Below are 14,825 nucleotides of genomic sequence, written 5' to 3'. Positions count from 1 at the left end.
GAATCTTGGAGAGCTTCCTCTATCCTGTGTGGCTCAATAGAGGAAACAAAAGAGTAATGTTCACAAAAATGAGCAACCCGAGATCGAGTAGTTACCCCCTTATGAATGTCGCCGAGGATGGTGTCGACGGGGTGATCTCGTTGGATTGCTTGGTGTACTCTTGGGTGTGGCGGTCTTGGTTCTTCCTCATCCTCCTTTTCTTGATCATTTGCATCTCCCCCTTGATCATTGCCGTCTTCTTGAGGTGGCTCATCTTCTTGATTTTGCCCTTCATCAACTTGAGCCTCATCCTCATTTTGAGTTGGTGGAGATGCTTGCGTGGAGGAGGATGGTTGATCTTGTGCATTTGGAGGCTCTTCGGATTCCCTAGGACACACATCCCCAATGGACATGTTCCTAAGCGCTATGCATGGAGCCTGTTCTTCACCTACTTCATCAAGATCAACTTGCTCTACTTGAGAGCCGTTAGTTTCATCAAACACAACGTCACATGAGACTTCAACTAGTCCAGTGGACTTGTTAAAGACCCTATATGCCCTTATGTTTGAGTCATAACCAAGTAAAAAGCCTTCTACAGTTTTAGGAGCAAATTTAGATTTTCTACCTCTTTTAATAAGAATGAAGCATTTGCTACCAAAAACTCTAAAATATGAAATGTTGGGCTTTTTACCGGTTAGGAGTTCATATGATGTCTTCTTGAGGATTCGGTGAAGATATAACCGGTTGATGGCGTAGCAGGCTGTGTTGACCGCCTCGGCCCAAAACCGGTCCGGTGTTTTGTACTCATCAAGCATGGTTCTTGCCATGTCCAATAGAGTTCGATTCTTCCTCTCCACTACACCATTTTGTTGTGGCGTGTAGGGAGAAGAGAACTCATGCTTGATGCCCTCCTCCTCAAGGAAGCTTTCAATTTGAGAGTTCTTGAACTCCGTCCCGTTGTCGCTTCTTATTTTCTTGATCCTTAAGCCGAACTCATTTTGAGCTCGTCTCAAGAATCCCTTTAAGGTCTCTTGGGTTTGAGATTTTTCCTGTAAAAAGAATACCCAAGTGAAGCGAGAATAATCATCCACAATAACTAGACAGTACTTACTCCCGCCGATGCTTATGTAAGCGATCGGGCCGAATAGATCCATGTGTAGGAGCTCCAGTGGCCTGTCAGTCGTCATTATGTTCTTGTGTGGATGATGAGTGCCAACTTGCTTCCCTGCTTGGCATGCGCTACAAATCCTGTCTTTCTCAAAATGAACATTGGTTAGTCCTAAAATGTGCTCTCCCTTTAGAAGCTTATGAAGATTCTTCATCCCAACATGGGCTAGTCGGCGGTGCCAGAGCCAACCCATGTTAGTCTTAGCAATTAAACTTGTGTCGAGCTCAGCTCTATCAAAATCTACTAAGTATAGCTGACCCTCTAACACACCCTTAAATGCTATTGAATCATCACTTCTTCTAAAGACAGTGACACCTATATCAGTAAAAAGACAGTTGTAGCCCATTTGACATAATTGGGAAACAGAAAGCAAGTTGTAATCTAATGAATCAACAAGAAAAACATTGGAAATGGAATGGTCAGGTGAAATAGCAATTTTACCCAAACCTTTGACCAACCCTTGATTTCCATCCCCGAATGTGATAGCTCGTTGGGGATCTTTGTTTTTCTCATATGAGGAGAACATCCTTTTCTCCCCGGTCATGTGGTTTGTGCACCCGCTGTCGAGTATCCAACTTGAGCCCCCGGATGCATAAACCTACAAAACAAATTTAGTTCTTGACTTTAGGTACCCAAACTGTTTTGGGTCCTTTGGCATTAGATACAAGAACTTTGGGTACCCAAACACAAGTCTTGGAGCCCTTGTGTTTGCCCCCAACAAATTTGGCAACTACCTTGCCGGATTTGCTAGTAAGCACATAAGATGCATCAACAGTTTTAAATGAAATGGCATGATCATTTGATGCATTAGGAATTTTCTTCTTAGGCAACTTGGCACGGGTTGGTTGCCTAGAACTAGATGTCTCACCCTTATACATGAAAGCATGGTTAGGGCCAGAGTGAGACTTCCTAGAATGAATCTTCCTAATTTTGCTCTCAGGATAGCCTGCAGGGTATAAAATGTAACCCTCGTTATCCTGAGGCATGGGTGCTTTGCCCTTGACAAAGTTAGACAAGTTCTTAGGGGGGGCATTAAGTTTGACATTGTCTCCCCTTTGGAAGCCAATACCATCCTTGATGCCAGGGCGTCTCCCATTATAAAGCATGCTACGAGCAAATTTAAATTTCTCATTTTCTAAGTTGTGCTCGGCAATTTTAGCATCTAGTTTAGCTATATGATCATTTTGTTTTTTAATTAAGGCTAGGTGATCATGGATAGCATCAACATTAATATCTCTACATCTAGTGCAAATAGAAACATGCTCAACATTAGATGTAGAGGGTTTGCAAGATTTAAGTTCTACAACCTTAGCATGCAACATTTCATTCTTAGTTCTAAGGTCGGAAATAGTAGCATTGCAAACATTAAAATCTTTAGCCTTAGCAATTAAATTTTCATTCTCTAATCTAAGGCTAGCAAGAGATGCATTCAATTCATCAATCTTAGCAAGCAAGTCAACGTTATCATCTCTAAGATTGGTAATTGAAACATTACAAACATGTGAATCAACCTTAGTATTTAAAGTAGCATTTTCATTTCTAAGGTTGTCAATCATCTCATGGCAAGTGCTTAGCTCACTAGACAATTTTTCACATTTTTCAACCTTTAGAGCGTAAGCATTTTTAACCTTAACATGTTTCTTATTCTCCTTGATTAGGAAGTCCTCTTGGGAGTCCAAGAGATCATCCTTTTCATGGATGGCACTAATTAGTTCATTTAATTTTTCCTTTTGTTCCATGTTAAGGTTAGCAAAAAGAGTGCGCAAGTTATCCTCCTCATTTTTATCATCATCCTCATCACTAGATGTTTCATATTTAGTGGAGGACCTTGATTTTACCTTCTTTTTGCCGTCCTTGGCCATAAGACACTTGTGGCCGACGTTGGGGAAGAGAAGGCCCTTGGTGACGGCGATGTTGGCGGCGTCCTCGTCGTCGGAGGAGTCGCTTGAGCTTTCGTCGGAGTCCCACTCCCGACAAACATGGGCATCGCCGCCCTTCTTCTTGTAGTATTTCTTCTTCTCCTTTCTTCTTCCCTTCTTGTCGTCGCCCCTGTCACTGTCACTAGACATAGGACATTTTGCAATGAAGTGACCGGGCTTACCACACTTGTAGCAAACCTTCTTGGAACGGGGTTTGTAGTCCTTCCCCTTCCGTTGTTTGAGAATTTGCCGAAAGCTTTTGATGATTAGGGCCATCTCCTCGTTGTCGAGCTTGGAGGCGTCAATTGGTTGTCTACTTGTAGACTCCTCCTTCTTCTCCTCCGTTGCCTTGAAGGCCACCGGTTGCGCCTCGGAGGTGGAAGGCTCGTCAAGCTCATTGATCTTCTTGGAGCCCTTAATCATGCATTCAAAACTCACAAAATTCCCGATAACTTCCTCGGGGGTCATTAGTGGATATCTAGGATTCCCACGAATTAATTGTACTTGAGTGGGGTTAAGGAAAATAAGAGCTCTTAGAATAACCTTAACCACTTCGTGGTCATCCCATTTTGTGCTCCCGAGGTTGCGCACTTGGTTCACCAAGGTCTTGAGCCGGTTGTACATGTCTTGTGGCTCCTCCCCTTGGCGAAGACGGAAGCGACCGAGCTCCCCCTCGATCGTTTCCCGCTTGGTGATCTTGGTGAGTTCATCACCCTCGTGCGCCGTCTTGAGTAGGTCCCAAATCTCCTTGGCGTTCTTCAATCCTTGTACTTTGTTGTATTCCTCCTTGCTTAGTGAGGCAAGGAGGATAGTTGCGGCTTGGGAGTTGAAGTGCTCGATTTGGGCCACTTCGTCCGTGTCATAGTCCTCATCCCCTATTGATGGTACCTGTACACCATACTCAACAACATCCCATATTCTTTTGTGGAGAGAGGTTAGATGAAATCGCATCAAATTACTCCACATAGCATAATCTTCACCATTAAAAGTTGGTGGTTTGCCTAATGGGACGGAAAGTAAAGGTGTATGTTTTGGAATGCGAGGGTAGCGTAGGGGGATCTTACTATACTTCTTGCGCTCTTGGCGCTTAGAAGTGACGGAGGGCGCATCGGAGTCGGAGGTAGAAGTTGATGAAGTGTCGGTCTCGTAGTAGACCACCTTCCTCATCCTCTTGTGCTTATCGCCTTTCCGATGCGGCTTGTGGGAAGAAGATTTTTCCTTCTTCTCCTTGTGGTGAGAAGAGGAAGATCTTTTCTCCTTCCGCTTGGAGGAGTTCTTCTTCTTCTCCCTTTTCTTGGTGCGGGACTCTTCCGATGAGGTACTCCCTTGGCTTGTAGTGGGCTTGTCGCCGGTCTCCATCTCCTTCTTGGCGTGATCTCCCGACATCACTTCGAGCGGTTAGGCTCTAATGAAGCACCGGGCTCTGATACCAATTGATAGTCGCCTAGAGGGGGGGGGTGAATAGGGCGAAACTGAAATTTACAAATATAAACACAACTACAAGCCGGGGTTAGCGTTAGTAATAATAAATGAGTCCACAAGAGAGGGCGCAAAACAAATCGCAAGCAAATAAGGAGAGTGACACGCGGATTTGTTTTACCGAGGTTCGGTTCTTGCAAACCTACTCCCCGTTGAGGAGGCCACAAAGGCCGGGTCTCTTTCAACCCTTCCCTCTCTCAAACGGTCCCTCCGACCGAGTGAGCTTTCCTTCTTCTCAATCAACCGGGAACAAAACTTCCCCGCAAGGGCCACCACACAATCGGTGCCTCTTGCCTTGGTTACAATTGAGTGTTGATCACAAGAGCACAAGAGAAAGAAAGAATGCGATCCAAGCGCAAGAGCTCAAAAGAACACGGCAAATCACTCTCTCTAGTCACTAGGGTTTTGTGTGGAATTGGAGAGGATTTGATCTCTTTGAATGTGTCTAGAATTGAATGCCTAGCTCTTGTAAGTGGTTGAGAAGTGGGAAAACTTGGATGGCAATGAATGTGGGGTGGTTGGGGTATTTATAGCCCCAACCACCAAATGTGGCCGTTGGGGAGCCAGTCTGCTCGATGGCGCACCGGACAGTCCGGTGCACACCGGACATGTCCGGTGCCCCTGCCACGTCATCAGTGCCGTTGGAATCTGACCGTTGGAGTTCTGACTTGTGGGCCACCCTTGATGTCCGGTGGCGCACCGGACAGCTCCTGTTCATTGTCCGGTGCGCCAGTATGGGCAAACCTGACGTCTGCGCGCGCTGCGGCGCATTTAATGCCTCTGCAGGTAGCCGTTGGCGCGGGATAGCCGTTGCGCTGGAGTCACACCGGACAGTCCGGTGCACACCGGACATGTCCGGTGAATTATAGCGGACGAGCCGTTGGCTTTTCCCGAAGCAGAAGAGTTCCTGAGGCCGCTTCTCCATGGCGCACCGGACACTGTCCGGTGTACACCGGACAGTCCGGTGAATTATAGCGCGAGAGCCCCTGGAAATTCCCGAAGGTGGCGAGTTCGAGCTGGAGTCCCCTGGTGCACCGGACATTGTCCGGTGGTGCACCGGACACTGTCCGGTGGCACACCGGACAGTCCGGTGCTCCCAGACCAGAGGGCCTACGGTTGGCTCATTGCCCTTTTGTTGAACCCAACACTTGGTCATTTTATTGGCTATGTTGTGAACCTTTGACACCTGTATAACTTATACACTAGAACAAACTAGTTAGTCCAAAGATTTGTGTTGGGCAATTCAACCACCAAAATTATATAGGAACTAGGTGTAAGCCTAATTCCCTTTCAGAACTCTCTGTTTACAATATCACCTTCGAGCCCAGGACAGCAATCAAATCCTAGGTTTTGGCCAATTTCATAGTAGACTGGACAGGGCCTTCGGAGCCACAACAGTTTCATGCAGAAACCCTCTGGACCATCCACTGCGATGGGGCATCGTGTCACGTAGGCGCTGGCGCTCCAGCAATCATTACATCACCCACAGGACTCAAACACAGATATGTCGCGCATCTCCGTTTCGCACTAGACTCAGATAAATGCACAAATAACATCGCTGAATATGAAGCAATCATCTTAGGCCTTCGCAAGCTGAGAGCCCTCGGAGTTACCACATGTATTGTCAAAACTAATTCTAAGTTTGTCGCCGGCCAAGTCGAAAAAGACTACTCCGCAAAAGAGCCAGTACTCATACAATATCTCGCTGCTGTCCGAAGTCTAGAAAAGCAATTCAAAGGAATCACCTTACAACACATTGAGCGGAACAAGAACGAAAAAGCCGACATGTTAGCCAAAGCAGCAGCGATGCGAAGACTAAAGAGCGCGAAGACTCAAAAGTGAGCTCCACTACGAAGGGAGCGCACAGAGTGGGGGAAGGCTTGGGTGCTCCCTCCGCTTCGGTGGGTCAGAACGAATACTGCTGAGAATTCCAAAGGCTGAGCAAGTGGAACGCGAAGACCATGTGTTGTTACCCACTCGTTATTGTAATAAGGGGCCCACGTATAAACGACTCATGTTACAACCCATGTTATAGGGCCCCACTTGTAAGCCGCTAAGAGGGTAGAGTTCTTAGTGTGTCTGTCTGTGCTTGTAATTAATCACGCTGTAACGACCCGCCATAACCCCTCCAAGGGGGAATATTCCAGGGTAACGTAGGTAACCGAGGGCACAATCGTCTTTGATAGGGTAGGGCTATCCCTCGGTTACCTATAAATACCTCCGTAGAGCACCATTGCGGGAGACGAAAAAAACATTGTTGCCCTAATACTCTGTGCTAATCGGCATCAAACCATTTTCTGTTCTCCCATTGTTTGAGCTTGGCTGACCACGAGTTAGCGAGTTCCAACAGTAGGGGAAGGAGATTGGAGCCGTAGATAGTAGAGAGAGAAAAGGAGGGTGTGTGTTCTATGGGCTATCCATATATCTATTCCTTCGGGTGGGGCAAAGAGCTGCGGATGGATTTTAAACAAATAAAAGGAGTTCTTTATAAAAGAGTAACACGGGACGACCATTGAAACTGTTGCTTTAATATATACTAGTCTGTTGGCCGTGCGTTGCGATGGCTTACAACAATACCCATGTAAACTATCCACCAGAAAAAATTTCAAGATTTTTTATTGATTGTCGTCGCTCTCCGTATAATATTTTTATTTGGCTAACTGATGTTATTATTTACTCCATCCAATATGTTTTGATACAACACGGTCAATGAAGTGAGTGATTAGAAGAGAGTTCACAATGACTGACTGAACGAACAGATATTATAAACTGACATAATTTCACCATACAGAAACCAAATAAGAGAGTTTGTGAGCTCAAGTTTCTAAAATAAGTCACATGAACTCAAACTTATAAAAAAGATAGATCAAAAATATGGAGTGATTGCTAAAGTCAGACATCAATAAAAATTGTATGCGCTCCATATAAATTATGCTACTTCGTAGCAATTACTAACGTTTAAAACCAATAAATAACCTTTCATTTTACTGTTAGTGTGACAAATCATTGTTGCTCCATCCAATTCAGCAACTTCAAACACCATAGTGTCCATTGTGCCAATATGGTCTCAGAAACGACCTAATGCTTGCAAGAGCCAAGAACGTTGTGCCGTGCTTGGGCTGTAGCTTCGGACCGTAGTGTTGGTCCAGCCCAACACGATTCTATTTTTTATTTTACAAAAAACGTATATACATATATATAATTTATATTCAATATTAAAAATATTTGAGCATGATATTCTACTGGTTAGATAGCTTTACCCAGTTTCTCTCGCTCTTCTTCCATCAGAGCATGGGTTCGAACCCCACCTCCTGCACCATTTTTTAACATTTTACGCTGATTTAATCAAATGAGCCAACGAGCTGGTTCGGCACAGTCGGCATGGCGTGCCTGGACCAGAGTTATGGCCCGCGCACGTCTGGCCCGTGTCGAGCCATCATTTAGCCACCAATAGGCGTGCAGCGAGTTAATTTGAAATAGCTGTAAGAAGTTATTTGTAAAAAAGATGATGAATCAAGATCTATTTCAACGTTAAGGTATATACTCCATAACTGTAATAGCAGAAATTAATTATACTTATAATTTTTTAATAACGAGTTAGGTTAAAAAATCAAACAAATTATAGATTGAAACGAAGAGAGTACATTGGTAATTGGTACGTTCTACATTTCCCGTCGTGTCTCTGCCTGTGGTGATAAATACTACTCTCTGCCAGAGTGTATGGTGACAGTCTGACAGATAGGAACCATTTACAAAGATGCAAATAGCTGTCAAAACAACTCTTGTGCTTTTGGCAGAAATACCTATCTACTGACATCAGCAAACAAGTAATCTAAGTGACTGCCTTCTAGACAGCTAAAAACAAAGTATCTTGCATCTTAAAGTGGCGAACTTTGCAAAATAAATCAATATTGATTGGAATACAGCCGTTGGGCATAACATATCACAACATTATTAGAGATGACTAGATGTTGATTTATTCAGCATTCACAACTTAGGATAACACATCAGATTAAAACAAAGCTCGCATGGTTAATGTCTTTGTGTAAGTTGTAAACGTATCTGGAATAGCGATCCATATCCATGGGAAGCAGACATATTTTCTCATTGATAGGCAAGTGCTGTTTATGAGCGTAGTCCACACCTGCAAGTTGATCAGCTATCTTGAACCCATAATCTTACAGTCCTATCATTATGAAGGCCACCAGAAGCAATCTTGTTCTCTGTTGGATGGCAGGACACCGAGATGACAGTGTCCGTATGGCCTTCTAATTTCTGAAGGATATTTCTCCCTTGGAGGTCCCATATGTACACGCAGTTGTCTTCTGATCCACTGACAATGTATTTTCCATTCGTAACAGAAAACGCGGACTGTATGCAGTATTGTCTGTTCACATGTCCACTGTATACCTTCAAGAACTTGCCGGTGGCAAAATTGCATAGCTTCTGCAAGGTGCAATAACAAGTTAGGAGCTTGAACGAATTAAACATCTTGTATGCAATAGAAAGCACAACTAAATTAATGTAAAAAAAGAAAGGCACAACTACAATTATGAATAACAGTGTGCTAGCAACTCAGCTATATGACATGGAAGTACGAAACAAAAATGCCACTATAACCAGCCTACATGAAGCTCAGAGGGGGTATTATTAATGTCCTGTGGTTGCCGTGGATCAAATTAATACCAAGGACAGGTGCACTTCACATATGCATGGGAAAATGTTAAATGTGAACATATGTTGCAGTGATATTTTTTTTGGAAAAAAAAACTACCAGATAAACTACCCTAAAACTCAATGAGCCTAGAATGATTTTTCTCCCACTACAATGATTCAGACCATGGCAGTTTATAATATCTAATTTTTCCATCCCTGTTGGTGGGCTGGTGGCACATGGACCTTCCATGCCAATAAGACTTAATTTATGACAATTGCAGTCATAATAGTTGTACAAGGAATTTTAAGACAAGCACTGCTATAAATACTGCACATCGCAACAATTCCTTCACAACCAGGAGAACAAATGGTTCAAACTTGTGTGGTTATTTCTTATAAGTCAAAGGGCTCAATGAGTGTAAAAATTATCAAGAGAGGAAGAAGGCAGGAAACTGGCAAGAAAGCATAAGCGAACTAATTTAGCCAGGAACCTAAAGATTTGAATTTTAGTTTTTTTTTTTGTTTTAAAAATAGTGCCTCTATGCAAGAGAAAAGATACACTAAGAAAACATGTAATATAGAATAAAATAGCATTTTCTGCTTGCAAACATCAACACCGTATTTTCAGACAGCATTGTTGAGATGAGCTTTCAACTTCTAATTCAGTCAAGAGATATTCATTTGAAACTGGAAGTCGGGACAAAACATCTAGAGTCTGCAGTTACCAATTCAAAATGCACGGTGTTACCTTGATACCAGGAGTACCTGAAAAAGACTATGCTAGAGCTAGATACCGTTACCAGGGATTCTAGTTTGCATATCAGAAGATTCCCATCCTAAATGGTTAGGAGTAATCTGCAGTTGATAGTGCGTGAGGAAAGACATATCTATGATCTTCTTGTGAACTACGATTATGGCTAAATCTAGATATTCTCATCACAAAGACTTTATACTGTATGAGAAGTTGATCATTAGATGAGTATTATTTTCTCTACAACGGTCGAAAAACGAATTTCATAACGAAGGTAACGAACAACAAAGTTTAGAACATAAATGAGTACTATTATGAATCAACAACGAGCTAGATGGTCATACCAGTGAGTTATCGAGCATGGCAACGAGGATAAACTTGCCATTGGGCGAGAACATGGAGAAGGACACTGCGGGCTTCTTTTCATCGATGACCGTCTTGAGGCAAGCCCCGCTCTTGGCGTCCCAGATCTTGCAGCTCCCGTCATGGCTTCCGGATACAACGATGGATCCGTCCCTAATGAAATGCACGGAGGTGACGGGCTCAGAGTGCGCTTCGATGGCGCGGGTGCACCGGCCACTCGTGGCGTCCCATATGCGCACGGTACAATCAAATCCTCCGGAAGCGATCTGCGAGCTGGTCTGCGGGTTGAAGTTAGCGCTGAAGACGAAGTTGGTGTGCCCCTTGAGCACGCGGACGCAGCGGTCTGCGCTGGAATCGGCGGCTGCCTGGGCGCCACCGGCGAGGACGGGCCGGATGTCCCAGATGCGGATGGTGCGGTCGTCGGAGGCGGAGCAGAGGTAGAACGACTCCGTGGACCAGGACAGGTCGGAAACGCCGTCAGAGTGACCGCGCAGGACGGCGATTACGGTCAGTGAGGACGGGGAGAGCAGCGCTACCGTTCCGTCGAGGGAGGCTGTCGCGAGGAGGCGCCCGCAGGGGGAGAACCGCAAGCAGGAGACCGCCCGGCTGTGGGGCGTCGCCTCCCTCACCTGCCTATACGGCCGATATGGCGGCGCCGGCGCCGGCTGCTGCGACATGGTCGGTAACAGACTTGCACGCTTTATTAGTCTGCCCACAACACGATCCAAGTTGGGTCGAGTCCTCCTCTATTTGGGGGAACGCGTACACGGCCGGTATCCGCAGCACCGGCACGGTGCACCGCCTCTCGGAGAATCGAAGCCGAACTGGACGGCGGGCGTAATGGATCTGCTGAAGCGGGAACTGGAGAAGAAGCGGAAGGCGGCGACGGCCGACTTCGGGGGCAAGAGCTTCGTGCGGCGGTCGGAGCTGGAGCAGAAGCAGCTCCAGAAGCGCCGCGAAGAGCACCGCCAGGTCCTCGCCAAGGCCGGCACGTCGGCGCCCTCCGCGAATTCCGCCGCAGCTGCTACCGGTTCCGACCCCAGCAACCTCGACGCCGCAGCTCAGACGGCGGCGGCGAACCCTAACCCTAGCTCCTCCGCCGCCGCCTCCTCCTCGGCGCCCTCCGTCCCGCCCGCCCTCGCGCCAAAGAAGAACGCGCAGGAGGAGGCGCTGCTCTCCGAGGAGCGTCGCATTGACGAGCTCGACCTCCCACGGCACGAGGTGGTGCGGCGCTGTTAACACTACTCCAGGATGAGAAATTTGGTATTACGAAACACGACGGATGCGGCTTCGACGAAATAGAGGCTCAGGCGAGGGTTTCTCCGTTATGGAAAAGTTGGGTATAGCCAACACTCTAAAATGGAAATGACAGCTCTATTAACAGGTTAACAACTCTATTAACCTGGTTCCGTCCCCCAGCCTCGTCGCCGTCCGTTCTCCGTCGCTAGGTCTCCTTCTCGGTCTCCTCCATCCCGGTCCCCTTCTCCTCCATCTCCGTCGCATTCTCCATAGCCGGGCGCCGCTGCCTCCGACCATACGTCGTCCGTGCGTCGCTAGGTCTCCTCCATCCCCGTCCGTGCGCATTTACCCGAATGAAGGAGGCCGCTGCTTCTGACCATACGCACCCGTGAGTCTATCTGTGTTGTTCTTCATTCTTTCAATTTATCTCCCCCCATTCGTCTCTCTCCCCCAACTATATCTAGCTTGGTCTCTGTTTGTAGTGGATCCACCATGGTTGATTTGGAGTTGTTCAAAGATGCAGACATAGTCATTTCTTCCCCTCCAGGTAGATATTTATGTCTTGTTTGTGGTATGCAGACATATCCTTTAATATTTGTAAATTATTTGTAGATTTAATGACAGGTCCTGTAATGTCTTCACCCCCTTGTCCAAGTTCCCTACCTCTAGATGCATTAGGTGGAAATAATGTTAATGAGGTGAGTTGTGCTTCATATATGTAAAGTATAGTGAGCTTAGGATTATATGTAACTGCACTTAGTATTTACTTGTCATCCAGGACAATGATAAGGTACAAGACAAATCGAGATTAGATTGGGAATCTATGGTACTATGTGATTTTTGGGAGGAGGAAGGTAGTCGTGATGTTGTTAGTGAGATGCAGATGTTTTCTCAACTAGGATTCAACGAGGGGGAAAATGCACAGGATAATACAAGAGATGAAGCCGTTTTAGGTGGTACAAGTAATTTGGATCAATCGGAGCCTATTAATTTTGGAGACAACACTATAGACCAAACATTTGAAGACTATCTGCCAAATGAGAAGAGGGTCATGTATGATAAAATGAATCCGTCAATGCAACCTGGTAGTTTGTTTCCTAACATGAAGGAATTTCGAATTGCTATGAGGCAGTATGCCATAAAGCATGAGTTCGAGCTTGGGATCGATGTAACTTCGACTACCAGATACGTCGGATATTGTAAAGGTGGTGACTGCCCCTGGAGGATTTATGCAAGAGAGGAAAAGAAAGGATTACCGACCATTGTGGTATGTTAATTCATACATATTTACCAAAGCTATGTCTTGATTTTAGGTTTTGTTTGTGATCGAAGTTGTAATTCGATAATTTTGCAGGTTGCTGTATTGCATGATTCGCATACTTGCACATCTAGTGGAAGGAGGAAGACGACTACACCAAGTTGTGGATGGGTAGCTTTTCACGCGTTGCCACTACTTATGAAGAAACCAAATATGGGTGCTAAGGAATTGCAAGATACACTCCAAGGAGTTCACAATGTCACTATTGGTTATGACACAGTTTGGAAGGGGAATGAGAAGGCATTAGAAGAGTTGTTTGGCAGTTGGGAGGAGAGTTTCAAGCTACTATTCTCGTGGCGGGAGGCAGTACTGGCTAAGGAGCCTGATAGCATTGTAGAGATTGATGTGGTTTTAGAGGATGAGAAGTACTATTTCAACCGTTTCTTTTGTGCCCTAGGGCCGTGCATCTCAGGTTTTAGGGATGGTTGTAGACCATACCTAAGTGTTGACTCGACTAACGGGAGATGGGATGGGCAACTTGCTTCAGTAACTGCTGTCGATGGGCATAATTGGATGTATCCTTTAGCATTTGGGTTTTTTCAATCTGAGACTGTTGATAGTTGGATTTGGTTCATGTCACAATTGAAGAAGGCTGTTGGCGAACTTGAAGTACTGGCTATCTGTTCGGACTTGCAGCACTAGTACGTGTGGAAACTCCTAGTTCTCCGCCAAGGAGTGTCAAGTGGCTTGTTAAGAAAATAACTCCTAGGAAAAACTTTAAGCGTGCTGCGACAAGGGAATAGAAACTTGAAGCTAGTATGTGTATGATCAGCTAGTATGTGACACAAGGACTGTGTATGTGCTCCCACAATTTCTATTTGTTCCATTCGAGAAGACAGTTTGTGCTCCCAGACTTGACTGTGTATTTGTGCTCGCAGAAACATGTTATGTTCACATTATGTCTGTTTGCGCAATGACAGTATGTGTCAGTGTTCCGATAATGTGTTCCCAGAATGTGTATTTGTTTCTGTGTTAGTGTTCCCAGCTAGTATTTGTGCTCCCAGTCTGTATTAGTATTTGTGTTCCCAGAATGGAAATTACTGAGGTCAGAAACTGGGCGATGGTATGAAACTGAGGTTTCCCTGTGTGCTGGGCGATGGTATGAAACTGAGGTCAGAAACAGCGCAGCCTGTTTGCTTTCCCAAGTCAGTAACTTCCAATGCGCATAACCACCTCGTCGCTGTTCCCAAACTTCTGGGAAGTTACTGAGTTCCCAGCTAGTATGTTTCTGTGTTCACAAGCTGTTTACTCCCACAAAGTATGTTTCTGTGTTCCCAGCTAGTTTCTGTTAGTGTTCGGCAGTCTGTATGATCAGCTAGTATGTTTCCCAGTATGTTTCTGGGTATGCTCACCTTCTTTCTACTTGACTGCAATGATCAGCTAGATTAACATTGAAGTAGATACATAATGTCAACAGAAACATAATGTGAACAGAACATCAACACAACCACCTCACAGATTACACAACCACCTCCAAGATTAACAGCTTGTGATCTTACAAGCAGTTATATAGTCTTAGAATTCTGTTACAAGCAGAATCAACCTTCTCACAGATTACAAGTTCATAAGTATGTCTTGACACAAACAGAATGTCTTGACATCACAAAAGGCTGCATAACTGGTTACTTGACATCACCAAAAGGCTGCATAACTGGTTACTTGCTTCATCACAGAAAGTCTTACTTCGTCTCACGATCATACATCTGGTCATAGTCGTAGCCCCAAATACGACAATGCTCGGCCAAAGAGACAGCCACTTTATTCTCCTCCCACTTCATGTCATCAAACACCATTTCCCATAGCTCTGGATCTTCTGACACGTATCCATCAATTGGGTCCTCAATATATGAAGTGTTGGAGTCTTCAACATCTGAAGGGGGATGATGAAGGTCCCAACCAGGAGATTTATTCTCCAGATCTTCTTCACACACAATTGAAGTTTTCTCGAGGCTC

General features: G+C 45.2%; 2 protein-coding genes across 2 annotated transcripts; one reads left to right on the top strand and one right to left on the bottom strand.

The window, feature by feature from the left end:
* Positions 1-8,373: 8,373 nt before the first annotated feature.
* LOC103633326 (COMPASS-like H3K4 histone methylase component WDR5B) lies at positions 8,374-11,744 on the bottom strand. Its single transcript, XM_008655045.3, has 2 exons — positions 10,297-11,744; positions 8,374-8,991 (listed from the first exon to the last, which is right to left on the bottom strand). The coding sequence occupies exons 1-2, from the start codon at positions 10,990-10,992 to the stop codon at positions 8,701-8,703; spliced, it is 987 nt and encodes a 328-aa protein (XP_008653267.2). The 5' UTR covers positions 10,993-11,744; the 3' UTR covers positions 8,374-8,700.
* A 367-nt stretch (positions 11,745-12,111) lies between these two features.
* LOC103633325 (uncharacterized) lies at positions 12,112-13,905 on the top strand. The gene is made up of 3 exons (XM_020541010.2): positions 12,112-12,252; positions 12,333-12,821; positions 12,909-13,905. The coding sequence occupies exons 1-3, from the start codon at positions 12,112-12,114 to the stop codon at positions 13,512-13,514; spliced, it is 1,236 nt and encodes a 411-aa protein (XP_020396599.1). The 3' UTR covers positions 13,515-13,905.
* Positions 13,906-14,825: the final 920 nt, after the last annotated feature.

Source organism: Zea mays, chromosome 7 (assembly GCF_902167145.1).
Source record: "Zea mays cultivar B73 chromosome 7, Zm-B73-REFERENCE-NAM-5.0, whole genome shotgun sequence".
Taxonomy (NCBI): Eukaryota; Viridiplantae; Streptophyta; class Magnoliopsida; order Poales; family Poaceae; genus Zea; species Zea mays.
This window is presented reverse-complemented; position numbering and strand designations above follow the sequence as displayed.